Source organism: Anoplopoma fimbria, chromosome 18 (genome assembly GCF_027596085.1).
Source record: "Anoplopoma fimbria isolate UVic2021 breed Golden Eagle Sablefish chromosome 18, Afim_UVic_2022, whole genome shotgun sequence".
Lineage (NCBI taxonomy): Eukaryota > Metazoa > Chordata > Actinopteri > Perciformes > Anoplopomatidae > Anoplopoma > Anoplopoma fimbria.
In genome coordinates this window covers 17,315,242-17,342,177 of record NC_072466.1, presented here as the reverse complement: position 1 = coordinate 17,342,177, position 26,936 = coordinate 17,315,242, and the positions used below count along the sequence as shown (strand labels likewise).

Below are 26,936 nucleotides of genomic sequence, written 5' to 3'. Positions count from 1 at the left end.
CCATGTTTGCTTTAATCGCGGGTTTGAGGGTTATACCATGGAGCAAACCTCCTTTATTTTATTATCTTCTTCTTCTAGATGTTGTGTTGTTCATGTGATGGATATTAATGACAATGTCAAATGCAAAAGAGATTTTTTTTATTTTTATTATTACTATTTATTTCTCCACATAATACAAAGTAATTAACCCACACTTAAAGTACATTTGTTTGCATTTGGATAAGAAATTACTTCTAAACTGCAGCAGTATAAGAAATCGCTCCCAAACCATCAAAGACCAAGTCTGGAGAGAAGATTTGTGTGTATCCATTTTCAGTTAATGCAACATGTTAAAGTAGACGGTACAGTAAATGTAACTTGCAGCATAACTGGTCAGAACAGAGCAATCCCTCACACCGTTTCGTCCCTTTTATTATTGTAACCGGTCCCTTTGGATTTACCTACAGTTGAGTACATTTTACCCAGCTACCAAAACATTTAATCAATACCACACATCTTAGTTCCATCAACCTAATGATCGAAATGTCTTTCCTCCAAGGAGTCTTCCCCTGCTCCTCAAGCTCACTAATGCACAAATACTTTTGGTCTGTTAACCATGATGAACAAACTAAAACAAAATAAATGATCACTATTCCAAATACAGCATGTAGTATTTCTAATTTTATGGAGAGTCAGTTTTACGGTTTGTTTTACGACATTAAAAAAAAAAAATCAAGTTGTTGAAAAACAAGTAGCAGTCTGTCACACTGAAGTAACGCAGTAACATTTAGCAGCACGATATGAATTCAGTAACTTAATGACCAAGTTAAAGTCTTATTGATGTATTCAAATCTACTAACACCCATCCAGGGACTGGAAACAAGAAATCCAGAGATTTCAGGGAAAATAAAGCTTGCATTGTGTCTAAAATGTATTACTCTAAAAAAAAAAATTCACAATTTGTGCTACAAATATCCACCACATCTGCATCTATCTGCCCAGTACGGTGGCCAGCAGGGCCATTCGGATGTACATGCCGTTCTCTGCTTGACGGAAATACGCTGCCCTTGGGTCTGTGTCCACCTCCACACTGAGAGAGAAAATATGAGGATAACACACAGTTAGTAAGTGGGATCCAAAAACAAAATTCCTGCAATTCCTGTTTATTGCCGTAGGTGCCACTAAAGAGAGCAAAACGGTGAAGTCGGAGATGTAACTTTAAATTATTTATTAATAGCAAAAATGACAAACATTTGATCGAGAAATTAACTAGCAGCTGTGATAAAAATAGTTAGTTGCAGCTTGACATAAGATCACGTTTCTTTTACTTCACGGGGAAATGTGCTTCCTTTTACACGAGTAAGAAACCCTGCAGCTCTGAAATATCAACTTTAAACTTGAGCATCAAGTCTCGACTTTTAAGCAAACATGGATGAGAGGTCCTAAAAGTACCCAGAGGACTGGAAGTCTGAACATCTATAATTCAATGAGAACTGAATGAACAGTATCTGCTGAGGAAGATTGTGTGATTCAATTGAAAAGGTCCAGAACAGCTAAAAAAAAGGACCTTGTGGTGACTTTTTATTAAATAATTTTGGTTAATTACTGAATAGAAGGTCAAGAATTAACTTTCGGGACATCTTGATGACCTGATATTTAAGGCGCATAACAGATTACTTCTATGGTTCGATTCCAGCAGAGGACCTGTGTTGCATGTAATACTCTCCTGTAATAAAGTTATAATTGTCCCGATAAATATCTTAAAGCAATTCATTTAGAAAGCCTTTACAGTCTTGTGTTCGACCAGGGAGTTTCAGGTCATTGTGTGAGAATCCCTAATGGCGCCGATTGGGTCTTACCTGATTTCATTGACTCTTGGCAGCGGATGCATCACCACCATCTTCTTTTTGGCTACAGTCATGATGTGAGGGGTGAGGATGAACTGGCCAAAACACTGAGAAACAAAAAACAGAAGACATATAAGCTGACTTGGTATTCAAAAAAACATCATCAATGATAATTTACCAATTCAAATAAATAGAATTTAGTGTAAAACTACTCTTAAAGGTTCTATTGTACAACATTTGTTTAAAAAGGCACTGTTTTCTACCTTAATCTAAAGGGACAAAGTACAAGCAGTTGATGAAATGAAACACTAGTTCACTTACGGCCTTGTATTCCTCCTCAGATGCAAACCTCTCCTTCTGGATCCTCGTCATGTAGAGTACGTCGGTCTCTGGCAGAGCTTCCTCGATGCTCTCAAACTCCTCCTGCAAACAGGTAAAAATACACCATCTTTTTGGGACAAACTCAGATAATAACATTAAGAAACTTTGAGAAATGCTCATGTGAAAAATAGAAATGTGTCAGATTATATCGTCACAAATGCGGCTTGTAATACTGTTTGAACAATGTTTGAGTCCCCACCTGTCTGATGCCCTTTGAGGCCACGTAGCTGATGATCTCTGCAGGCATGTGGAGGTTCTTGGGAGCCACGTAGCGCAGGGTGATGCGGTACTGGGTCAGCAGTTTAGCGAGGGAATGAACCGTGCGGCCGTGTTTCAGATCTCCAACCATAGTTATCTGATAGAAAACGCATGAAAGATATTAGGATACCTTTTGTTTGTTTTTTGGGGCGGTGTCAATAATTGTCGTCCTATCTCTCACCGTCATGCCGTTGACCGTCCCCAGCTCCTCTCTGATGGTGAAGACGTCCAGCAGCGCCTGGGTTGGATGCTCTCCGACGCCGTCTCCAGCATTGATCACAGGCTTACGGCAATGACGAGATGCACACTGCAGACGAATTACATGAAGACAAAAGCAGAAAAATGATTTGTATAAGTGATTATAGAAAAACTAATATAATAGATCATATAATCGTAAGATACCCAAGTCTTGTTTAGTTGTACTTAGTTAAGTCAAATTGTGACACACAAGCCATTTGTATTGGATGATGAAGCATGTGAGATACAGTTGAAAGATAATATTTGTTTGGACTTGAGCAAAAGAGAACAAAAAGCAAAAAAAGACATGTATAAAAAAAGACAAGACAGTATTGGAATTTATGTTTGCTGATAAACAAGAAAATGCAGTATAGAATTGCCAACGATACATCTGACAGGTGTCTTCATTGCATAGCTTGTCCACCAGAGAGCGCTGACAAGTTTGTTTGAGAACTGCAACATGTTCTACCCAATATACATCTTCATCACAATTATTTAAGAAAAACCTTTTTAGGGGTACTCATCAAAAATGTGAATAATTAATAACATAATAATAATGGCTGATACCTTGTAAACTGTTTTTTTTTCAACCCCAGAAACCATTAAAAAGATTTTTTTAATACTACCACTGGGGGAAGCGAAAGGTTTTTCTCAAATTCTGCACAGAAAAAAAAAAATGAATTAGATTTAAAATCTTTAGCAGGGTCTTAAAAGCCGGATGTATTCTTGCAGTCTTCAGATCCAGAGGGAGTTTTTGGTTAAATCTGTGGATCTGAGAGATCTACCAGGGTCATATCTTGGAGGCTCATCAATCATATAACCAGATGAGTACATGAATAGATATATAAATAAGTAACAGTATCTTAAATTTGTTGTTAAACTAACTGGAAGCCAGCAGAAAAACTTTACTGTAATTTAGGCATTTAATTCTAGATACAAAAATAAGAAAGAAATAATTGAAGTAAGAAGATGATTGTAAATGATATAAGAGTTATATTTTTCCCCCATCAGAAGGAACTGTAAAAAAACATTTTTTTAAATATCTAACACCTGTTAAGTGTCATACTACAGCAACTAACAAAAGGCACATTAAATGGTGCTTGACTTTACAAAAAGGATCAGTCAAAGCTGAAACCCACCTCCACGGCTCCAGGCGTTGGGTGTCGGAGCACCAGAACGTCGGCGTAGCAGCTCATGGACTGGACAGAGTCGGCCAGAGATTCTCCCTTTTGTGTCGACGAGGTGGACTCACTGAAGTGGACGACCGAGCCGCCGAGCCGCTGCATGGCCGCCGCGAAGGAGCTACTGGTGCGAGTGCTGACCTCGTAGAACATGGACGCCATCACCTTACCCTGGACAGAGAGGAGAGAGGAGCTAGATTTGGAGCTGGGCTCGAGACAGACACAAACTAAACTACTTTCATGTACGAGGTACAAGAACTGTTGAAGCAGGTGTTCCCAATTCCTTAACGCTTGTTCTGTTTAAAGTGTATTCAGTCTGCTTAGTCATATAAGCCGTGTTTACACCAAGAAGTTCCTGCTGATTTTATTCCTGGGACTACATTTCATCCAACCTGCATAGTATTTACTGATGCAGGTTGGATGTAATGAATTAAATGCAGAGGATGTTCAGTGTTTGATGATTATTTGTGCTTTAGAACGAAACCGCCCTGAAACAATCAGAAAATCACTTCTTTTTATCCTCATTCACAGCACCGCCGTGCTGTCTCCGTCTGTTCTCCAGCTCGCTCTCTCAGCTTGTTGGTGCAATCTCTCTCCTTTTTTTTCTCTTTGTCTTTTGTTGAAAACGAGCAATAAAGCAACAGCAAAGCCTAACTATATTTTTGATGAAAAGAGAGAAATGCTTTCCCCTCGTCCTTAATCCATACTACATCCTTGTTTTTTGAATGAAGTGGTACATGAGTTGAAGCAGATGCGCTGTGTGTTTGACCAATCAGCAAACCCCACCCCTAAATCCCTGTACTTTCTGAAAGTATTATCCCCAACCAGGGACTTTTTAGGGTGAAAATGTCCCCTCCTGACCTTAATCAGACCCTGGTCCCTGCTGTCAAACACAATTAAATCCTGGGGAAAAGATCCTGCGGTCAAGAACAGAACTGTATAGTGTCTGCAGTCTCACACACACACACACTCCAAGGAATAAACTGACTTATTAATACTTCTCAATAACTGCAGATGCCGTTGGTATTAACGTGCATAAAGTACTCCCTCATTTGTCATTGACATGAGCAATGAGATGAACACCTTTGTGAAGAGGACCTACCTTCAGCAGGTCCAGGCTTCGTTCCTTCTGAACCATCATACGCAATGTGTGGGCAACATTAAAAAGGTGTGAGATCTGAAACAAACAAAATATACAAAAACTGAAAAAAACAAAACCTAAATGATTTGCATCAAAAGGTTGATCATGTTGATGTATTTTTTTTATTGTGTGTGTGTGTGTGTGTGTGTGTGTGTGTGTGTGTGTGTGTGTGTGTGTGTGTGTGTGTGTGTGTGTGTGTGTGTGTGTGTGTGTGTGTGTGTGTGTGTGTGTGTGTGTGTGTGTGTGTGTGTGTGTGTGTGTGTGTGTGTGTGCTGTGTGTGTGTCATACCTGCTCTTTACTGAACTGCCTGACAGACAGGATGTGCTGGCCAACGAGCGGGTGGAGCAGAGGAGAGGTCTGGAAGTGGGACAACTGTCCAGCAGGTAGCTGTCCTGGTCCTGACTGAGGGGACAGCAGCCTGGACAGAGGGGGAGGGTGGCTGTAACCGTCAACAGCGCCGGCCGTTGGTAGCATAACCATCTCTGCAGAGAGCACGGTGACACAATGCATCAATCAGTTAGATACATGAGTAAAGTATAATGCTGTATATAGAAGGCAGATATTCACAAGCTTCGTTAGTTTTTTTTCTCACTATGATGTATGTATACCAAGCATTATGGGAATTGTAGTACCTGGTGGAAATCCCGGATCGGAGGCGCGGTGGATGCGAGGAGGCAGCAGGTAGCGGCTCTCTCCTACCAATCGGCGGGGCTGGCTGCTCGGGTTCGGACCGGGCCTTCCCGGGGCGTAGTAGGACGTGGGTGCTCTGGAGTCTAAAACCACAGGAAATACACAAGCTCTGAATAAATGCAAACAATATACACCCATCAAACTGTGATGATGATGAAGATATATATATATATCACTATGTGCTCCAAACTTCCATAAACCTAATATTTACTTTGGGTTCTTCAGTTTGTAGAACTGTTATCTTTTTTTTCTGTATTATTATTTCATCCACTTTGAATACCCTCGGACTTTCTTTGACCGGTTCAGGAGGATGAATAGAAGCAGCGGGCCACGTCTTCACATCTTCACCATAACCTGGAGGCACCAACACCTGAGAGGGAGAGAGAGGACCAACCACGGTTTAAAAGACATCTACCAACAAATCAGATTCATCAAATCAAAATGCTACATAAATCATGTTTAGGTTTAATTCTATTTCATCTGAAGCATTGGCTCATTACACGTACCCGTTTTACATTCATTATTTTTGTACAATTCTTATTCAATGTATACATAAAATAGAGTATACATATATAAAAAAAGAGAAAAATAAAATATATGTATACAATATGTACCCCCCAAACAAGAATGAAAATTCACACTAGTGCTATTACTGTAGTTTTATATTTCTTTAAACTATTTCATAAATTCACATCTTTGACGGTTTTGCTCCTTTGCATTTGTTCTAACCTTTGATTTTGTAAAAGTGTGAATTCCTTAGTTTGCATACATGTGTACCTCAACTTTTATTGAGGTAAATTACATGTTCAAGTGTTGCTGAATAACAGATTATGCACATATTATAAATTTTTCCAATTTCCCAGCTTCTGTGTATTCAACATACGCTACACTCTATAATGAGCCACAAAGACAAAAAGTCACACGACTGAGTGAAATCCCCCCCAAAAAGGCTGCCTTAGGTCTAATCTATTAATTTGATGATGTATTGATTGTAAAGCGGGGAGATTCAGCGGTTAACCTTATGCATTTCAAAGCTTCTCCTCAGAAGTTTTTATAATTCCTATCTTCAGACCACAATGAATGTAGCAAAGAGTAAAAATATCCACTAAAACAATAAACATTCAGAATTATTCATAAACCTATAGTTTAATACAGCCTTGCTGGCTTGTGAACAGAATAAGGCTGCTACAACGAACGTGTGAGTGTGTGTGTGTGTGTGTGTGTGTGTGTGTGTGTGTGTGTGTGTGTGTGTGTGTGTGTGTGTGTGTGTACCGACCTGGCCGTCGATGTAGGCCACCTCTCCTCGAAGGACCACACGGCGGACTTTACCCTTCACCTTCAGACCCTGGAAAGGTGTCCACTTAGACTTAGTGAACTGCATGGCCTGAGGAATAACCCACTCCTGCTCCAAGTCCACCTGAGAGGCACAGACAAGTGATTAAGTGATTAACAAATCAGAAGCGTGAGCATTATTTGCCAGATTATGTATGAAGCATCGGTTCCTGTGGCCTCTAATTCAGAACAAAACACAAGAATCATAAAACCACATTAAACACACATGCTCTATCAATGTGTGTGTGTGTACCTCCACATAGGTGTTGTCCTGCACAGGGAGGTTGAAGATCTTGCGTGGATTGTCATAAAGACGTCTGATGATGTCATCCAGAGTAAGACGCCCGTCGCTGACAGCGGTCAGCAGCAGCGGCAGCATGGTCTCCAGGCCGGGGTAACCCGGGGGAGGTCGATCCCCGCTCTTCTCCTCAACAGAGTGGGGAGCTAATAACACAAAACATGTTCACGAGTAAAACGCTAGCTCTTTTCCTAAGGTGTTAATAATTATTTGATTGTCAGACTGGTTTCTGTGTGGTCACCGACCGTGGTCTGTGGCAAAGCAGTCGATGATGTCCAGATGTTCCCAGAGAGCCTCCATGTCCTCGCGTGTTCCCAGCATGGGCCGGACCTGCGCTCTTCCGTCTCCGATGTCTGCCAGGTTCTCCTCGCAAAGGAAGAGGTGATGAGGAGCCACCTCACATGTGACCTGGATGCCCCTCTGCTTCGCTGCTCGGATGATCAGGATCTGTAAAAGACGAGAGATGAGGAGTTTGATAATACACCATGAAGACATCGGGCATATGGAGCAGAAAAATATTATCATATTGTCATATTATAGGTGTTAAATACTGCTACCAAGAACCTAAAATGTAAATCCTAAAGGTATAGAAAGAACCTCATAGTAAAGTTTACATAAGTATGACTATGTGCATAAAGCATTGATTGTAGTACTACATATCTCTACGGAAGATTAGAAGGACCAGGGATAAAGAAAGAAAAAAATAAGATCATTTAAATTTTGCTTTTCAAGAACTAACCCTACATTTTGATGCTAGGAAGTGTGCTATTTCATTTATTCTCAAAAGTTAAATGTTTATTCTCAACATTTCCACTTTATTCTTAAAATACATAAAAAATATATATTTCTTGATACATTTTCTCTGCAGCCTGGCACTACTACTCAAAGTTCAACCATATTCTTGACATTTCAACAAAATCTTCATTTTAATAAAATTGAAAACTGTATTTACCTCTTCCTTGGAGGCCACGTGGCAGATGTGGACTGGCCGCTGGTAGAGCTGTGCCACCATCAGGATTGCGGCCACCGTCTGCTTCTCAGCGTGAGCAACGATGGGCATCTGCTGGGGCCACTTTTCAAAGTGCTTCATACAGAACCAGACACATGGTTTAGTGTCAAATTCAATAGTGACTTAAGGCTTGTCACAGTGGCAAATTACTTCATTTGAACAGAACAAACAGGACTGGAAATGACTAACCTTAAAGAAAGAAGAAATATATTTTTGGGTAAACAATATAACAACAAAACACATAAATAACTAAATAAACAAGGTAAGCCAAAATCTTGCACAAAACACCCATTTCCCTTCATTATACATTTGGAATCATCCCACTTTAATACAATACCAGAAAAACTATTTGAAGACACATTTAGCACATTTTGCATAAAAAGGTTTAACTACCTTTGAACTAAATTTTGAAAATGGTGTATTCATGTAAATGCAGTTGGTTTAGGCCTACCTCCATCCAGAGAGATACGTTGTCCATCTTGAGGGTGGAGTACGTGTCGTTCAGGTACATCTTCAGGCCGACAGCCTGGCTAGCGATGGACGGCAGGATGGCGGCGTTGTCTGAAGCAGCGCCCAAATACAGAGCGTAGTCACACCTGCAGCCCGCTTTGGCCAGCTGATGATACAATGTAACACAGGATTTATTGGTCTCATTTTATTTCTGTTAACTTTGATTAAATACTTGGATAACACAACATCAGAGACGGTCTATCATTTCCATGAATAACAAGAACATTTCTTAAACATTCAACAGATCTTGATCAGAGGTCTGTATTGACCTGCTACAACCAGAGCTTTGACACTCCTCACAGTTTTGACCGGACGATTGAGTCATAATTTAACTGACAACCAACAAAGGAAATCTTGGCGTACCTTCTGTACCAGGGCCAGGGTGCTGGCGTCAATGATGGCGGGGGAAGTATTGGGCATCGCACACACCATGGTCACTCCTCCTGCCAGAGCAGCTGCTGTCCCAGAGGAGAAGTCCTCCTTGTGTGTGGCACCCGGCTCCCGCAGGTGGACATGCACATCGATCAGACCTAAGAATCAGTCACAGTTTTAATATTTTTTTTAATAAACACTATGTACAATGGCATGTACGCAAATATTTTCTATTCATGATTTTTATCCTGGTTTTGATCATATAAGGGGTATAACCTTTGCACTGAATATGAAGTAACCTGGTTATTCATATCCCTGGATACATCATTCTAACAGTATCAAGGTTTCTGAAACCAGGAAAATATGTTTAAAAGCACAAAACAGAAACTGGATACTTCAAAAATAAAACAACATCCAGGATATTAGAGTGCATATAAACACACAAAGTGATACAATAATATTAATAATATTATTAATAAACTTTACAAGCAAAGAATTACATGTCAATCAACAGTTTCTTTTCAATTCCTTTTTGTAGTTAGTATTATAAAATATGAACATTTGTTCATCTACTACTGTTACTACTAGGCTACTATCGTTTATTGTTTATAACAATATTAACATAAATTATTAATGCCCTTCGAAGCTTCAAAATGTTGTATAACTCTATCTTAAAAGACTTTAACGTGAAAGGTTATCTTTTTTATAGTTTTCTGGAAGACAATAAAAAAAGAAAAAGAAAAATGTGTGTTCTGCATTTTGCAGCTCATGACCAATGACAAGAACTTTTCAAAGCACCCACAATATAGAGCAACACATCAATCGTTCAAATTTCCCCTCTGCTGGTTGCAGCGACTCACCAGGCAGACGGACCAGCGTCTGGGACGTCATGCTGTCGATGTGTGTTTTCACTGGTGGAGTCGGACCGATTTGATGAAGAGCCTAAAAAAAAAAAACATCAACACTTATGTTGCCATCCAACAAAAAGCTTATGATTTTATTCTAAAAGAATAACAAAAACAACCTGGACAAAGAGCTTGGTGCACTTGATGTCGATGATGAGGGGAACAGAGTAGTCGATGGCCATGCGTCTCGTCCTGTAGCCCTTGGTGACAAAGGAGGAGAGCCTGCGACCTCCGCTGTTCCTCATGGAGAGGTTGATGACCAGATCGAAGTGGTTTTCCTCCAAGTAGTTCATGATGCTTCGCTGCTTCTCTTTGGTGGGACACTCGCTGTCCACCTCCTCCTCAAAGGGCCAGTCCACTGCTTTCACCTGAAACAGGAAACCAAAAGGATATTTTTGATGCTTTGTGATAATTCCTCCTTATTTAATTGCTCAGATTATGTGTAACATTAGCATATTTATACATCGGGTAGAGGATGGCCTTTGTTTTACCTCTGGTATGATGCATTTTGTTTGACTTCTAATTTACTTAAACTCTTTGAAACACACGACTAGGAAAATATTTTTACAGACAATTACAAGGATAAAAGCTATAGTTATTCTAGTAAAGTTAGCAACACAATCAGCGTTGTGAGGAGCCATTTCTTTCGTCTGCCAAATGACCTCAATCCATGTAAAAAAAATCTAAGCTTGCTAGCTGTCCTGCTTAAGTTAGCTGCCTATAACATCAAGTAAAATATGCTTTTTGTAGATGATGTCCGATGGTTTGAATTCAATGTTTCAGCTAAGACTTCAGTATATATTTTTTGAAGAACGTGTGTTCCTCAGTGAAGGAAAATCTGGAAGCTGACCTCTTTCGAACTGCACAACGCCATATCCTTTTTACAATGCTGTGTGGTGAGTAATTTCGACTCAAGAATAAGGGCTTTCAGAACCCAAAATTAAGATTTGTTTAACAGCAACAAGCAGGAAGAAGACACCATGCTGTTGGCACATTGCAGGACAAAGCTGTAAAGAATACTTAAAAAGCTGAGGTTTGTAACACCAGAGATTCTTAGCTTTATTCCATAGCGAGTCAATTTAGTTGCACTGTAAATTATTATACATCGGTCTTTCCATGAATCTTGATTACCTGACTGAACAGTATCTTTTTCTGCAATTAAGTGATGAAATAAATCAGAATATGAAACAGCTCAGTTCAGTTACCTTGACTCCATGTTCTGTGTAGAAGTCTGCAGTACCCAGACTGGCGTACAGGGCGTAACCCAGAGACTCCAGAGTCTCCACGGTGGGCAGCAGCTCACTCTTGTTCTGTAAACACACAAAACATATTAAACACTGTTTAAAAAGTCAAATGTCCATTAGAGCCTAGCTTAATACAGTCTCCACACTTTATCAATTGTCAAATTACCACAATAAGTTCAGAGACAAATAACCACTTAATTGCTTTCCATACAGTTGGATTGCTGTATCTATTTTCGGATTAACTAAATGAACATCATGCTGTATTGAATTTTTTTTTAAACTAGCGATTGAGTATAGAACAAAAACTCCCGCACACTGGCTTCTTCACTTGCATATAAATGTATTTTAGTCACGACGTTTCGGTGCATAGACCTTCATCAGGTTATTTTACATGGAAGTGAGGAACTAGCGATTGAGACCATAAACCGATGTTTACAATTTTTCCTGAGTTTACGTTTTTTTCTTCTGTAAAACACAACAGTTCCATAAACAGGAAAACCGGTTCATAGAAATACCTGTTAACATGTGGACTAGGCCTCCGTTTTTTCAGTTGTAACCATTTCATGGTTTATTTGGGTACAAATTGTTACTTTTGTGGCCAAAGACAAAGCTTTAAAGTTTTTCTATGAAGCACACACAGTCATGTGAAAGAAAACAAAAAAGCTAAAACATTTTTTTTTAATGGCTACATGGTCTTAAGCACTGTTAATTGCAATCCAAGACTGTTTGTACATTCTTCTACTAAAATGCATAATTTCAACATCCAAACGGATGAGCGGAACACAACATTCACCTGTGAATAACTCTCACAGTTTATGCCTTTATTAGGCAGATAGACAGGAAATGTGGAAAAAGAGCAGGGGAATGCCATGCAGCAAACGGTCCGGCCAGACAGGAATTGATCTGGAGACTTACTGCTCAAGGCATCCACGCCCATGAGGTATGCGCTCGAAACCACACGGCTTTCGGGCCGCCTTAAAATCATCGCTATTTAAAGAGAGTTAAATGTTGTTGCCAGTACCTTATAGCTGCCGATGGAGAGCAGGATGTTCTTTTTGGGGATCTTGAAGCCCGTGGAGAGCATGGCTTTGAGGTAAGCCTCGTATCGGTTCTCCCCAAAACAGGCCACCTCGCCAGTGCTGGTCATCTCCACCCCGAGCACCACGTCGGCTCCGGCCAGCCGAGAGAACGAAAACTGGGGAACCTGGAGGATACGTGACACACGGTTAAGAGGAAACACATGACACACGGCAAGGTGAAATTATAACTGATGGGAGCCTTCTCTCCGTCTCCATAGAAGGTGCTATGCAGCCCTAACGAGTGCCTTGGTTACCTTCACTCCAACAATCCCTTTCCCTCTCATGAGGCCCAAAGGCTCCACTTCCTCCCCCACAATGGTCCGTGTTGCCAGGGCAACAAGGTCCACGCCCAGTGTCTTTGATACGAAGGGAAAGGAGCGGGAGACTCGGACGTTGCACTCGATCACCTTCAGTTGATCATCCTAGGAAAAAAAAAAAAAAAAGGGCAGCTTAATATTATTGCTCTTAATTTCTCACCTGTTTACCATTTAATTACTTTCAAATAAAATCACTGCACCACACTGAGTGTCTGCTAGATCATGATAAACAAGGCTTGCTAGCGTCCCAAGTTGTTAAGAAACATGTAGCCTTTTTATAAAAACTTGTGTATCTTCATAAGTATTAAGAGCAATACCTGACTACCAGGCAAGAAGAAAAGAAATGTAAAACAACAATCATAGTATGGGTGTAGATATATCCAGTACTAAGTGTTGTCGTTTGTGTAAGTTCACTTAGAACAATCTTTACGGGTGAGTTTAGCACGCATGTAGCCAGCAAGCTCCCTGCAATGCTCTGATTTGTAGGCTGTTTCTGGCGGAAACAGCCTACAATGGCCGCTGCAGCAGATCTAGTCGCATCTGTACACAAATCAAAAGATGTTTATGTGTCTGATTCATATCAACGTGGCAGAACTTCCAGAATGATTCTCACCTTGGCGATCAACTGCAAGTTGAAAGGGCCGGTGACCTGCAGCTCCTGGCCAATGGCATGGACGATCATCTTGATCCTCTCCATGGTCTTCTGATTGAGATCCTGCGGTGGTGTCACCAGTGTGGCGTCCCCGGAGTGAACGCCAGCGTTCTCCACGTGTTCGGATACTGCGATGGCCATCACGACCCCGTCAGAGGCGACGGCGTCTACGTCAATCTCCTGGACATTGCGTAAATGACACAGCCCTTAAAAACTTAATTTCATATTCTGACAGATAATCTTAGAGCTCAACTTCAACTACTTTCTAATCTTTTCTTGTCCAACCTTGGCCTCCTGTATGAATTTGGAGATCACAACAGGGTATTCCTTGGACACAGCTACAGCGTTAGTCAGGTATTTCTCCAGGTCGCTGTCAGTGTAGGCGACATTCATGGCTGCTCCGCTGAGAACGTAGGAAGGACGAACCAGGCAGGGATAACCCACGGTCTCACAAAACTTCATAGCAGACTGAAGAAAAAAGAAATGGGGGAAAAAGACGTAAGGTCTTTGAGCATTTTCTTTCTCTTTCAATTTTAGGTATACGGTATGCAGAAAAAAAGACCCTTTACAATGCATAAACTTTTTCCTCCGAAAGTCTATATTTAAAAACATGTCCTAGTATGAACCCAGTCCGTTGTACCTCGGTGTCGGAGAGCTCCTTCCACAGCGGCTGGCTGATTCCGATGGTGTCCAGCATTCGGGAGAACTTGAACCTGTTCTCGGCACAGTCGATGAACTCGGGTGAGGTCCCCAAGATGCGACACTGCTGACGGTGCAGCGACATGGCGATGTTGTTGGGCAGCTGGCCTCCCATAGAGAGGATCACTCCCTCTGGGCTTTCCCTCTCATAGATATCCATCACCACCTGAATTATGTCCAGGACACTCATTAAACATCATACAACAACCCTGCTATTCATACTGCTATACAAACTCTTGTATTACTCCTAAAGTGCACAATGCATTTTAAGTACGGTAAGATATAGGAAGTGTTACACACCCATGAATTATGTCTTAAAATATTGCTGTCATTGGTTTTTAATTAGTGGGAAAATCTTACCTCAAAGGAGATCTCATCAAAGTAGAGGCGGTCACACATGTCATAGTCTGTGCTGACTGTCTCTGGGTTGTAGTTCACCATGATGGTCTTATAGCCCATCTGCAACAAAAGGGACAACCAAATGTTATTAAAACAGTACTTATTCATGTGGCTTGCCAAAAAAATGGTTAAGCATCATCTTATTCTCAAAATCTCAAGCTGAACTTGTCAATTAAAAAAAATTAAGTGACCTTACCATGCTAAAAAAAATAAAGACGCAATTAATAATGATTAAGGTTCAACAAGCTGCAAAAAAGCCAAAGTCATTAGCTTGCAATTATTTTCAGTGCCGAGAGCTTCCTCCATGTCAGGTCAGAGATCAAGAGCTGGCCACAGAGAGCCTCTGTTATGCTGTATCTGTCGGTCTGTTCATATATCTGGATAGAAAGTGCTTTATGTCTTAGAGGAATAGTTTAGATGTTCCCCTCACGTCCATTTCAGTCTTTTATGTGCCACTCATCTGAGACTCACCTTCCTGAGCTCTGTGATGCACCCGACCGCACACCAGTCGAACTCCACGCTGCTGCCGATGCGGTACACGCCGGAGCCGATCACCATGACGTGCTGGTCGTTGAAGCCCAGGTCGTCTTCTGTGCCGTGGTAGGTCAGGTACAGGTAGTTTGTGTAGGCGGGCCATTCGGCCGCCACTGTGTCGATCTGCTTCACCACAGGTAAGATGGACCAATCGTGACGCAGCTTTCTCACGACAAGCTCTGTGCTGTAGTAGGGGGGAGGAAAAAAAAAAGACACATACAGAAAAATGTTGATAGAGTGAAATAAGGACAATGAAAAAAGGAAGAGATTACAGATTTTCGACCATCATTTTTGGTATGAACAATAACAATAATGAACTCAGGCAGAGCAAGATTGTCTATATTCAGTCTGGTCTAGAAATCAATTTGTGGTGCAGACCGACTGTAGCAACAAGCCTAAAAATGATGAAATAATGTGTCCTTGGGCCCGATCTTGTTTTTCCTTCTCACCTCTGTACAGCTTGTGCGATCTGCTTGTCTGAGAAGCCCAGCTGCTTGGCCTTTCGCATCACCTCTGGAGGCATCGCACTCTCATCCTGGTAGGAAGAACAACGTCAACAATAAATACAAAAGACTCAAGAGAAGACAGAACTTCATTATAGTTTTCCCCACATCAGTTACCTCTCATCAAATTTACCTGGTTGTACGTCTCCAGCAGCTTCTCGTGGTCAGCGATGTTCTTCATCTTGTGCAGGAACCAGCGGTCGATCTTGGTGAGCTCATTGAGCTGGTCCACCGTGTAGCCGGCTCTGAATGCCGATGCCAAAACAAAGATGCGCTTGTCTGTAGGAATCTGCAACTCCTGGTTGGCAGAGGGGACAGAGACAAGGTATGATCATATATCTTTACTTTTGTGGTGCTAGTTATTTGTCAGCTGTGAGCTCTCGAACAGTATGATTACAAGATATTATCTACTTGACAGTATACAGTATTCTGGATCAGTAACCCTTAGCATAAATGTAGGATTTGAGGCCATGTAGTCTTCAAATAAAAGTTTTAAGAACAGAGCTCAACAAGTCCATTAGGGAATAGTGGACAAGAAGGAGCATTTGATTGATTTTCTTCTCACTTACAGTGTGTACCAAGGCTCATTCAGCATGCGTTTTAGATCGCAAGTTAGGTTAAAAAAGATTCTCAAGGTAAAAGCCTTTTATGGGGAAGTCCAATCATTGTTGATGGTAAATGCAGTCGATTGAAGCAATATATTCCTCCGTGCGTGTTATAGTGACAGAGAAAGTTGCAAAATCTGTTGTTCTTCCTGTATCCAGGCAGTCATTTTACGTGACAGTGATGTAGTCAGTGCAAGGAAGAAGTACAGACTAATTCAGCTGTATTTCTCCAGGTAGCCAGTGGGTCATCTCTAGATGATGCTCAAAAAACAAGCAAAAAACATCCTTTGTCTCTTCGCTTGTATAAAATGCATCAAGCAAAATGCTCTGGGCGCAGGAGGACTCAGCTTTCTTGGTCAATTTGGAACACAGTGAACCATTTTTTGCTTCGATTGAATACATTCACCATCGGCATTGATTGGTCGTCCACATAAAAAGGTGGCCAATTTTCCTTTTAACGATTTTTCTACAAAATGCAAATTAACTAGTATTTATGAAAAAGAGCTTCTTCAGACTGTTCCTACCCCACTACTGGCTTGACACACTAATGATGATTGAATGGTTGATTCGATACCAGGTAACGGACACTGAGCAACTCACCACGGGTTGAAGGACGTAAGGATTACAGGTATCGGCATTGGCAACACAACAGTAAAAACAAAAAATGAAAGAAGGGACAAACTTTTCTACCTTCTCAGAGACGGGCTTGATGGTGTGGTCAAAGCCAACACAGTTCTCATCCACCATCCTCAGAGCTTTCTGGAAGGCCTCCTCAAAGCTGCGGCCGATAGCCATCACTTCACCTATAGAGGAAAAAGTACTGGTGAAGATCTACTTATTGTCACTGTTAAGATTAAAATCTCAGCTAACACTGTTTCCTCTTTCAAGCCCCAAAGCGTACAATTAATCAAGGCAGAATCGTGATAAAAATGATACAATTATTTGACGCCTACCAACACTCTTCATGGAGCTGCCAATCTTGGTGGAAACCCTGAGGAACTTGCTGAGATCCCAGCGTGGCACCTTCACCACACAGTAGTCCAAACTAGGCTCAAAGTTCGCTGTTGTCGAGTTGGTAACAGAGTTCCTAAAGAAAAAAATAAAATAAAATCTGATTTTCCATTCCTTAATCACACAATTCCAAGACGTTTTAGAGCTCATAGTGGAGCTATCCCTAAATTTTGCGCACCAAACAAAAATACATACCATACTTGAATTTGAGAATAAAATACATCATTTGCTACATACACATACTTCTACCCAGGAAGGTTCTTGTTTCAGTTTTCAACACTTGCATCTACAGAGCTCAATACTCATCCCTACTCTGAGAGTATTGATGTGTTTTCTGAAGTATTAAAATATTATACACATACTTGAGCTGTGGCAGCGGGATCCCCAGGCCAAGTTTAGCCGCAACATACGCCAGAGGATAACCTGTCGCCTTACTGGCCAGGGCCGAGCTCCGTGACAGACGGGCGTTCACCTCGATGATGTAGTACTGCAAAACATTATCATGCAGAGTTAATGAGTATTGGTATACGTATGAACACTTATTTTTTAAATATTGTGCGCCACGTGTACCTGTTCAGACTCTGGGTTAAGAGCGTACTGGATGTTGCACTCTCCCACGATGCCGAGGTGCCTGATGACTTTGATGGCCGTGTTCCTCAGCATGTTGTATTCATGGTCGTTAAGCGTCTGACTGGGCGCCACCACAATGGATTCTCCAGTATGGATGCCAAGGGGGTCAACATTCTCCATATTACAAACCTGAACAAGAAGAACAAATGCAGACTCAAGTATAGTGACAAGTATCCTAAAATGCTACATTAAAATGCAATATTGTAACATTAATATACTTAATACGCAGGTTTATTTTTGGTACTTCTATCGTCAGATCCTGTTTATGTCTTACTTACTTTATTTAGAAAAAAAACAAACTAGGATTATCATCCCAGATGTACAATAACAGAACAATGAAGGTTAAGTCCAAGTGGTAAATATAATATCCACATAAAAGGAACCATAACCTGATCACATCTCATTGTTTTCTAGTCAAATGGGTGTTTTTATCATCCACTTAACACCTAAACTTGGAAAGAACCGACTTTTCTCCCATCAGATATTAATTAACTTCATGTCCTCAAACCTAACATCTTTAAATATTTTAAGCATCTCTTAATCTAGCCCAGATTTAAACCAACAAAGAAAATGTACTTTTTTTACATTTGAATATTCTATTGAGGTTTTCAAATGAAGATTTGAATATCTGTCGTCGTATATTATATATAATTTATGACCTTAAAAACATGGGGGGGGGAAAAATATGTTTTTGGTATTGGTTGTATAAATGTAATTTATAGTGCTGTTAGATTGCTGCTAGACCAGCCTATTGCGTACCACCATCATTTGTCTCTTATTTACTCACAGTGACACAGTTGTCATAGGCATCACGGACCACCTCGTACTCGATCTCCTTCCAGCCTTTCAGGGATTTGTCCACGAGCACCTGGGAAGTGTGGGCGAAGGCTGCTGTCACCAGAGAGACGAGCTCCTCTCTGTTGTTGGCAAAGCCCGAGCCCAGACCACCAAGAGCAAAAGCGGAACGCACCAGAACGGGGTAGCATATGCGTTCTGCAGCTGCCACTGCCTTTAAAAGACATAAATTGAGAGGATGCATTTAGACATGAGAAATATAAGGCATGGTTTAAATGAATGGATGTAATGTCCTCCCTCACCTGATCAACAGTCAGCGCTGCTTCACTGGGTGCAACATGTTCATTGATCTCTTCCATCTTCTCCACAAAGATCTTCCTGTCTTCAGTCATCTCGATGGATGCCACGGGTGTTCCCAAAACCTTAACGTTATACTTCTCCAGGACGCCCCGCTTGGTGAGCTCCACACCGCAGTTCAAAGCCGTCTGACCGCCGAAGGTCAGCAGCACGCCGTCGGGACGTTCGTTCTTTATTACCTGAGAGCGAAAAAAGGGGATGACATGGAACATTGATACCATATGGAAATAATTGCTGTAAGAAAATCTAGAATCAAAGTACAAGGAAAAGTAATTCATGCCTTCTATTGTTGTACGGACTACAATTACAAAAATACTTTTTGCTTTCCAGGAACTTAAACCCATCATATTCTTCATGGTCTATTTTCACAGGTTCCCTCTTCCCTTATCAGTCACTACATTAAGTAAATTACAGTCAAAATGGAGACCTTTATAATGGTATTAGCATGCAAACTAGCTCATTTGACGGGAAAAAACAACAACCTCTCAGTTGTAATCCATTGTTGGAACACAAAATATTATTTGCATTGAACTTATCTGTTAAAATGAAAATCAATGAACACAAATAAAAAATAATGAACAAGAGAGAGTTCATCCGTACCTGAGTGACATACTCGGCCGTGATAGGCAGGAAGTAGACTTTGTCAGCCAGACCCTTGGAGGTCTGAACAGTGGCGATGTTCGGGTTGATCAGCACAGTCTGGATATTCTCTTCCTTGAGAGCTTTAATAGCCTAGAAAACAAGACAAACGATATAAGATGGAATACTAACCCTCCCAGCCTCATAAACTCCTAATTTATTCTGCATCCCAAAATTGAATTACTTTCATCAACAACATCAGAATATTTGAACTGCTGTTATCAAAAAGGTATTCCTGACAGACCTGGGATCCGGAGTAGTCGAACTCCCCAGCCTGGCCGATGGACAGTCCTCCAGAGCCCAGGATGAGGACCTTCCTTGGGCGCAATACCTCTTCGGGCTTTGGGGAACCCGGGTACGTGAGGTGATCCATGACACGTTGCTTCACTGAAGAAAAAGAATGACACACAAGCGTTTTGATTTTGTGTTTTGCACCAATTCATAGAATTACTTTGATGCACTTTTCGACCAGTAAAGGGAAAAACAATATTGAACTGAATGTTGACATTGATAACTAAACACTGTAACAACCAAATACTGTAGCATGGCCCTATAACTGTAGTTTTCCTGTTAATGAGGCAAAATGTTGCCACACCGCTGACTCCAGGGAAGCAGGAGCATCGTTTCTCTGTCATCTTCCACTCTCGCAGTGACCATGGTTTCTCGAAAAAAGTGCAGCTGTAAGCTATCAATAAGCTGTACTGTGATTTTAAAAGTTCTTAATAAGGTACTTTAAAAATACTGAAATTATTGTTACCAGTTGTGGTGGCGTTGCCCTCCTTGTGGTCTTTCACGGTGTCAAGGAAGACATCAAACAGGCCGACCAGGTCTGTGGGACCGGCCATGTGCTCTGGGTGGAACTGAACACTGGAAGAAAAAAGAAAAAAAAGCATCACAAAATATTTGATCACATTGTTTGTCACATACGAGGCATCTCTATTTATTATCACATCACAATCATGTCACTGAGCTCGTTACCTGAATAGGGGTTTTGTGTCGTGCACGATGCCCTCATTGGTCTGATCATTGGCGTTGGTGAAGAGGACGTCCCAGTCTTTCGGCAGGGTTTCTGGGTCGACGGCGAAGCCGTGGTTTTGACTGGTGATGAAGCAGCGATCAGTTCCCTTATGGATGCACGGCTGGTTATGGCCGCGGTTACCGTACCTAAGAGACAAGAGAAATAAAAATCAAATCCCTTGGGTTATAGACTCGTTCATTTTGAGGAGCAGACAGACATATTTGTTGGATAATCAAGTGTTTATCAGAACTGGTTAGTGTTGGCCACCTTCAATATAAAAGGATATGATTGACCCCACTTGTTGCATATGGAAAAGACCTTAACCTGAAGAGATTCAGATGACACAATATTTGTGGTAGTAGCTGCATTTATTGCATCATTCTGGGTTTTAGTGGAGATATTCAGTGACGTTATGCCTTAACAGAGCCTACAAAACCAAATTTCTTATATAAACAAATAAAATAAAATATGCATTTTATCAAACCATTTTTGAACACAAAAGATTGTTGTGCACTGGATTCAACCAGGAAACCAGTGAAAGAAGCCATGTCCAGTAAATCATTTCAAGTCCTTAAAATAATTAAAATTTAAAGAAAGACATTTTACAGGGGGATGACATGCATAACAAAGTGTGCTTCAGCAAAAAAAACTATTCAAAAGGTTTAGCTGACCCAAATTTAAATTAGTTACATTTTTCAAGGTACACTTGAATGTGGCCTTGGGACTTTCATGTCCAGGTGAAGATAGAAAGGTTTAGGGTCAAATGCTGATATATGGAAACTGTTTCTTACAAGGAAGCCCTGTGAACCATCTGGAATTTCAATATCTCTGCAATCCCACAATACCCTCGTCATTTGAGATGGGATTGAGAAAAACATTCCGGGGGGGGGTGATGGGAACATCGGCTGCCCGCTGTGACCTTCACACCGAGCCTGATAAAGCTGCCGTTGGTGGAGTCTCACAGATGTTAATGTGGAGTTCTACAGTGAGGAGAGGAGCGGCTTGCTTGTTTAGCCTTTTCTCATAACAAGATCGGTCATGAGAGGCCAGATTGCTGAGAACAGCAAAAATCTGCAGCTAACATCACAACTCTCCAAAAAAAACAGAGTTCCTGGGCATGAATGTCTGTGTTTCTAGATAGTGGAAACAGGTTTTGAAGAGGTTCCCTGGTTCAGGTCACCGAGGGCACATTTCTGTCTTTGTCCTGCCTGATCCAAAAATCTTCGAAAGAGACTGCCTGAGCGCCAGGCGTAAATGCATATCAGCAGTATGCTAAAAAGGTTATTCAACTTGAATATTTGCTCAATAAATCAACCAATTTATAATTGATCAGCACTGTTTGAGAGCTTCATAAACTGCTGCAAAAATCTGATGGAGATAAGAATGTATCTCAACTCATAATGTGAATGTTAAATTGGTGATCAATTCATCACAATTGAGATCTGAGTCAACCATGAACATTATGAACAGTATGAGGTACTAACTTCATCTTGTAGGTCTTCGATCCAATGACTAAAGAGAGCAGCTGGTGTCCGAGGCAAATGCCGAAAACCGGCTTTGGACGTTCCACGCACACCACCTTCCTCACGTTGTTGATGGTGGTCTGACAGAGTTGGGGGTCCCCGGGGCCGTTACTGATGAACAAACCATCAAAATCTAGAAAAAGACAAGAAGAAATAAAAACAATGCCTGTGTTACCACTGAGGGTCGGATAACTATATCACACTTTCTAAACAATGATGACGTAAGTAGATGTGCGGACGCCGTTAGCCAACGGAGGCATGGCAGAGTGCAATAAATTGTCAAGCTATCCATGGGCATTAACCACCAAAGACCACTAATACAACTTAAATAAATTGACTCTCCAGATCTGTGTGCTGAGATATTACGAGCATACAATTCACATGATGCTTCCAAATACACTGTCTGTGGTCATGTACAGAACATCAAACACCATAACATAGACTCTTAGTTTTTTAAAAGGTCTACATATGTGAACAATAACCGCCTCCTATTGCATGAGACTAACTGAAAAAAAAAACATTTTCTGGAACTTTATCTGTTGCATAAATTGTACTTTATTTGCTGCATAGATTGTACTTTGTACTTTATTTGTTGCAATATAACTTAATTTTGAAGTGTCTAAAGCAGCTATATGTCTAAAAATGTCTTACAATGCAAGCATGGTCCCATATTTGGGTTTTATGCTCTGCAAAAGGTATGGTGAAAACTTGATGTTTTCTGCCCATGTGAACCTATTTCCCTTATGTCTGGCACTAAAGTCAAAATGACTATTAGCACAGGAGGAGGCGTGTAACAGACCTGTGCTGTCCAGCGGGTGGTCCCAGGGTACGACGGTTACACAGGCGCCCCTCTGAGCCAGGCAGCGGATCTGGTTGTATTTGATGCCGCAGTCCACCACTGTGATTCGCAAACTACCACTGGGGTTGAAAACTCTGGGCTCCTGGGCACGAACAAAGGAGAAGTAATCAGATATACTGGTCTGGGGTCAGAACAAGGGCTGTTTGCTGTATTATTTGTGTGTATTAAGACAGACAATCTAATTGATTTCTTAACTTTAAACCCGCTTGATTATCTTCCTACACACATTTTAGGTGGGTTACCTTCATGGAGACTTCCTGAACCAGGTTTCTCTTGTCCGGGTTATCAAAGGGAATATTGTCCTCAGGAGTCCCGTCCATAACCAGCTTCCCCAACATGGTGCCCTTCTCTCTGATCTTTTTGGTCAGACGGCGGGTGTCAATGCCTGGAGAACATGGAAACGACAGATAATCTAAAATTTGTACTTGAGGTTTTGTGTTTTTATATCTTAGAAGCTTGCAAGCATCTCTGATTGCTTTATACATCATCTTATATATTACATGGCAAATTGTGATTCAACCTTAACACCTGTTCCAATTCTATCAAATCATGCATTTAATTTTGCATGTATTTAGCAGTATTTGTCCATTTAGATTTAGATTTCCTGACCTTGTATTCCAGGAACACCTTGCTCTTTGAGCCACTGGTCCAGTGACTTGACTGAACTCCAGTGACTTGGACTCTCCGACAGCTCTCCGATGATCAGAGCTGCAGCGTGGATCTTTGATGACTCAAACCACTGAGCAAGACAACACGAGTACAAGAAAATATGTCACTATGTGGTGTTGGTATGAGGAAAAGAAACACTATGATCACAGACAAAAAGTTAGATCCTGTTTCTTCCGTTTTCCTGACTGACTTATTGTTGCCCACCTGGCTGAGTCCAAACTCTCCCTCTTCGTCCTGCGGTACACCATAGTTGCCCACCAGAGGGTAAGTGAGGGTCAGCAGCTGGCAGTGGTAGGACGGGTCAGTTAGAGCCTCGGGGTACCCCACCATACCAGTCTGAAACACTAGACACACAAATCATTCAGTTATATTCGAGTGGCGTTTAAATATGTAACGCAAAGAGTATTCTATAATTCGCTGACACCAGAATTCAGACAATGTGTTAAAATCATCATAAATCCTACAAGTAAAAGCTGTTCTTGTCTGCATATGTTGAATTTTTTGCTGAAATCAGGCAGACGAGTCTTGATACAGATGTATGTTCATTTTCAAATAGGGATGCACCAATCCCACTGTGTGGAAGTGAGTGGGATCATCATTCTTTTATGCGCAAGGCAACATCAGGCTTGACTTAAACATTGCTTTCTTCAATTGATTTTTTTTTTTTAAACAATAAATACATAGGGTTCAATAGGGTTCTTTATTATTTAAATAGTACCCCAGTACTTTGGTAAAAGATTTTCAAAATGACCCGGAATTAAATTAAAATTCAAGTGCAAACCTCTTTTAATGTATCAACAAATTGGACATAAGAGGAATTATAATTCCAGTGTATACACAAGAATGTCAGAGTTAGGCCCCATTGTCAATGATACCCAAACCAGCAATCTGAGTCAGTATATTGATCCAATATCAGATATCGATATTCGGGCATCCCTTTTTTTTTTCTAATTTTTTTTTTTTAAATCCTAATCCATTTATACTTATTTAAATAAAAATGGCTGTAATGTAATGTGATGTGATGTAATCCCACAGCAAATATTGGCCACGTTTAAAGTATTGCCTCATCTTTAACCGTTCAACTGTCGCTACCCGAACAGATAATAGACAGATGTTGAATGAAGTTTGGCTTCGGCTACACGGTCCTATGAGGAGGGGGGGAAGTAACGTTGAGTTACTTTTGGGGAAGGGGGTTTGGCGCTTTGCAACTCTCACCAAAAGCCTGTCTACCCGTGTGATATTACGTTCAAAAGAGCAAAACACATAGAACCAAAACTCTTATCTGAAGTCAGCTATTTGTGCACGTGGGTCTGCACAGGTAGTTTGGGTATGCGCTAGCTGGAGTAGCAGTGACGTTAAGACATTGAAGTTATGAATGAGCTTTAAAAAGGACGTACCAACTTCTCCCGACACTGACACGTCTGCACCAAATAGGAGCCCTTTGAACGTGGTCCCGTCTTCTAGAATCAAGGTTGCCATTTTTCTCAGATAGCTAATGCTAACCAAAAGTAACCGGGAAATGTAACGATGGTTTAGAGCAGTGATGGCTCCCCAGGTCTCCACGTGAAACTCACGCCGCTCGACGAAGCAGGAGAGGTAAGATGAGACTAATTAAAAACTACAGAAGAAGACCAAATTTGAACGCCGAGCAGATGTCTGTTGGCGTGTTCTTGAATTTTCTGTAATTGAGGCAACAATTACACGAAAATGGAGTTAAGTTAGATCATTTGCTGTTTGGTCGGTCGGGACGATGAGGTAAAAGTGGTCCACACGCGCCGACAGCAGTGTGGAAGTCGGCCTGCTTCTCAGACCGGAAGGTTTGACGTCGCACGCACTGCATTTCCGCCGAGAAATTTCAAAATAAAAGTCAGACAGACTGGATAGATAGATGGATGGATGGATAGATAGATAGATAGATAGATGGATGGATGGATGGATGGATAGATAGATAGATAGATAGATGGATGGATGGATGGATGGATAGATAGATAGATAGATAGATAGATAGATAGATAGATAGATAGATAGATAGATAGATAGATAGATAGATAGATAGATAGATGGATGGATGGATGGATGGATGGATGGGTAGGTAGGTAGGTAGGTAGGTAGATGGATAGGTAGGTGGGTGGGTGGATGGATGGATGGATAGATAGATAGGTAGGTAGGTAGATGGATGGATGGATGGATGGATGGATGGATGGATGGATGGATGGATGGATGGATGGGTAGGTAGATAGATAGATGATAGGTAGGTAGGTGGATGGATGGATGGATGGATGGATGGGTAGGTAGGTAGATGGATGGATAGGTAGGTAGGTGGGTGGGTGGGTGGATGGATAGATAGATAGATAGGTAGGTAGATAGATGGATGGATGGATGGATGGATAGGTAGGTGGATGGATGGATGGATGGATGGATAGGTGGGTGGGTGGATGGATGGATGGATGGATGGATGGATGGATGGATGGATGGATGGATGGATGGATGGATAGCTAGATAGATAGATAGATAGATAGATAGATAGATAGATAGATAGATAGATAGATAGATAGATAGATAGATAGATAGATAGATAGATCTCTGTCATCTAAGGGTGTACTTGTAAATGATTTAATATCAGATAATCATATTGATTTATTTTGTCTTACTGAAACCTGGCTGTGTCATGAAGAGTACGTTAGCCTTAATGAATCAACTCCTCCAAGTTATATTAATACTCATATTCCTCGAGGCACAGGCCGAGGAGGTGGAGTAGCAGCTATCTTTGACTCAAGCCTATTAATAAACCCTAAACCTAAATTAAATTACAACTCATTTGAAAGCCTTGTTCTTAGTCTTTCAAACCCGAGCGGGAAAGCATTAAAGTCAATTCTATTTGTTATAGTGTATCGTGCACCAGGTGCGTATTCTGAATTCCTATCTGAATTCTCAGAGTTTTTATCTAGTTTAGTCCTTAAGACAGATAAAGTTATTATTGTAGGGGATTTTAATATTCATGTGGATGTGTATAATGATAGCCTTAGTACTGCGTTTGGTTCATTACTAGATTCTATTGGCTTCTGTCAGTGTGTACATAAACCGACTCACTGTTTTAACCATACCCTCGACCTTGTTCTGGTTTATGGTATTGAAGTAGAAAATGTAATTAGATAAGATAAGATAAGATAAGATAATCCTTTATTAGTCCCGCAGCGGGGAAATTTGCAATTGTCTCTCAACAGAACTCTCTTTTATCGGACCATTTTCTAATAACCTTTGA

The 26,936-nt window shown here is 41.0% G+C and overlaps 2 protein-coding genes across 4 annotated transcripts in view; one reads left to right on the top strand and one right to left on the bottom strand.

Annotated features, from left to right (window-relative positions):
- Nucleotides 1-26,936, top strand: part of mpv17 (mitochondrial inner membrane protein MPV17) — a 93,913-nt gene that overhangs the window by 64,128 nt on the left and 2,849 nt on the right. The gene's annotated exons all lie outside the window — the stretch shown is intronic.
- On the bottom strand, nt 155-25,484 carry cad (carbamoyl-phosphate synthetase 2, aspartate transcarbamylase, and dihydroorotase). Its single transcript, XM_054618456.1, is given in 45 exon segments — nt 155-1,069; nt 1,839-1,933; nt 2,148-2,249; nt 2,407-2,562; nt 2,647-2,772; nt 3,842-4,054; nt 4,986-5,060; nt 5,314-5,507; nt 5,658-5,738; nt 5,741-5,798; nt 5,996-6,085; nt 6,992-7,132; nt 7,301-7,491; nt 7,591-7,792; nt 8,298-8,429; nt 8,806-8,970; nt 9,228-9,394; nt 10,097-10,178; nt 10,261-10,509; nt 11,347-11,451; nt 12,407-12,589; nt 12,719-12,886; nt 13,395-13,613; nt 13,719-13,901; nt 14,074-14,298; nt 14,493-14,591; nt 15,003-15,249; nt 15,515-15,600; nt 15,702-15,866; nt 16,864-16,976; nt 17,127-17,260; nt 17,547-17,671; nt 17,755-17,943; nt 18,602-18,823; nt 18,912-19,145; nt 19,567-19,698; nt 19,850-19,992; nt 20,363-20,472; nt 20,584-20,769; nt 22,108-22,279; nt 22,946-23,087; nt 23,248-23,390; nt 23,615-23,744; nt 23,879-24,018; nt 25,072-25,484. Coding segments are annotated over 45 exon segments (6,696 nt in total). The 5' UTR covers nt 25,154-25,484; the 3' UTR covers nt 155-969.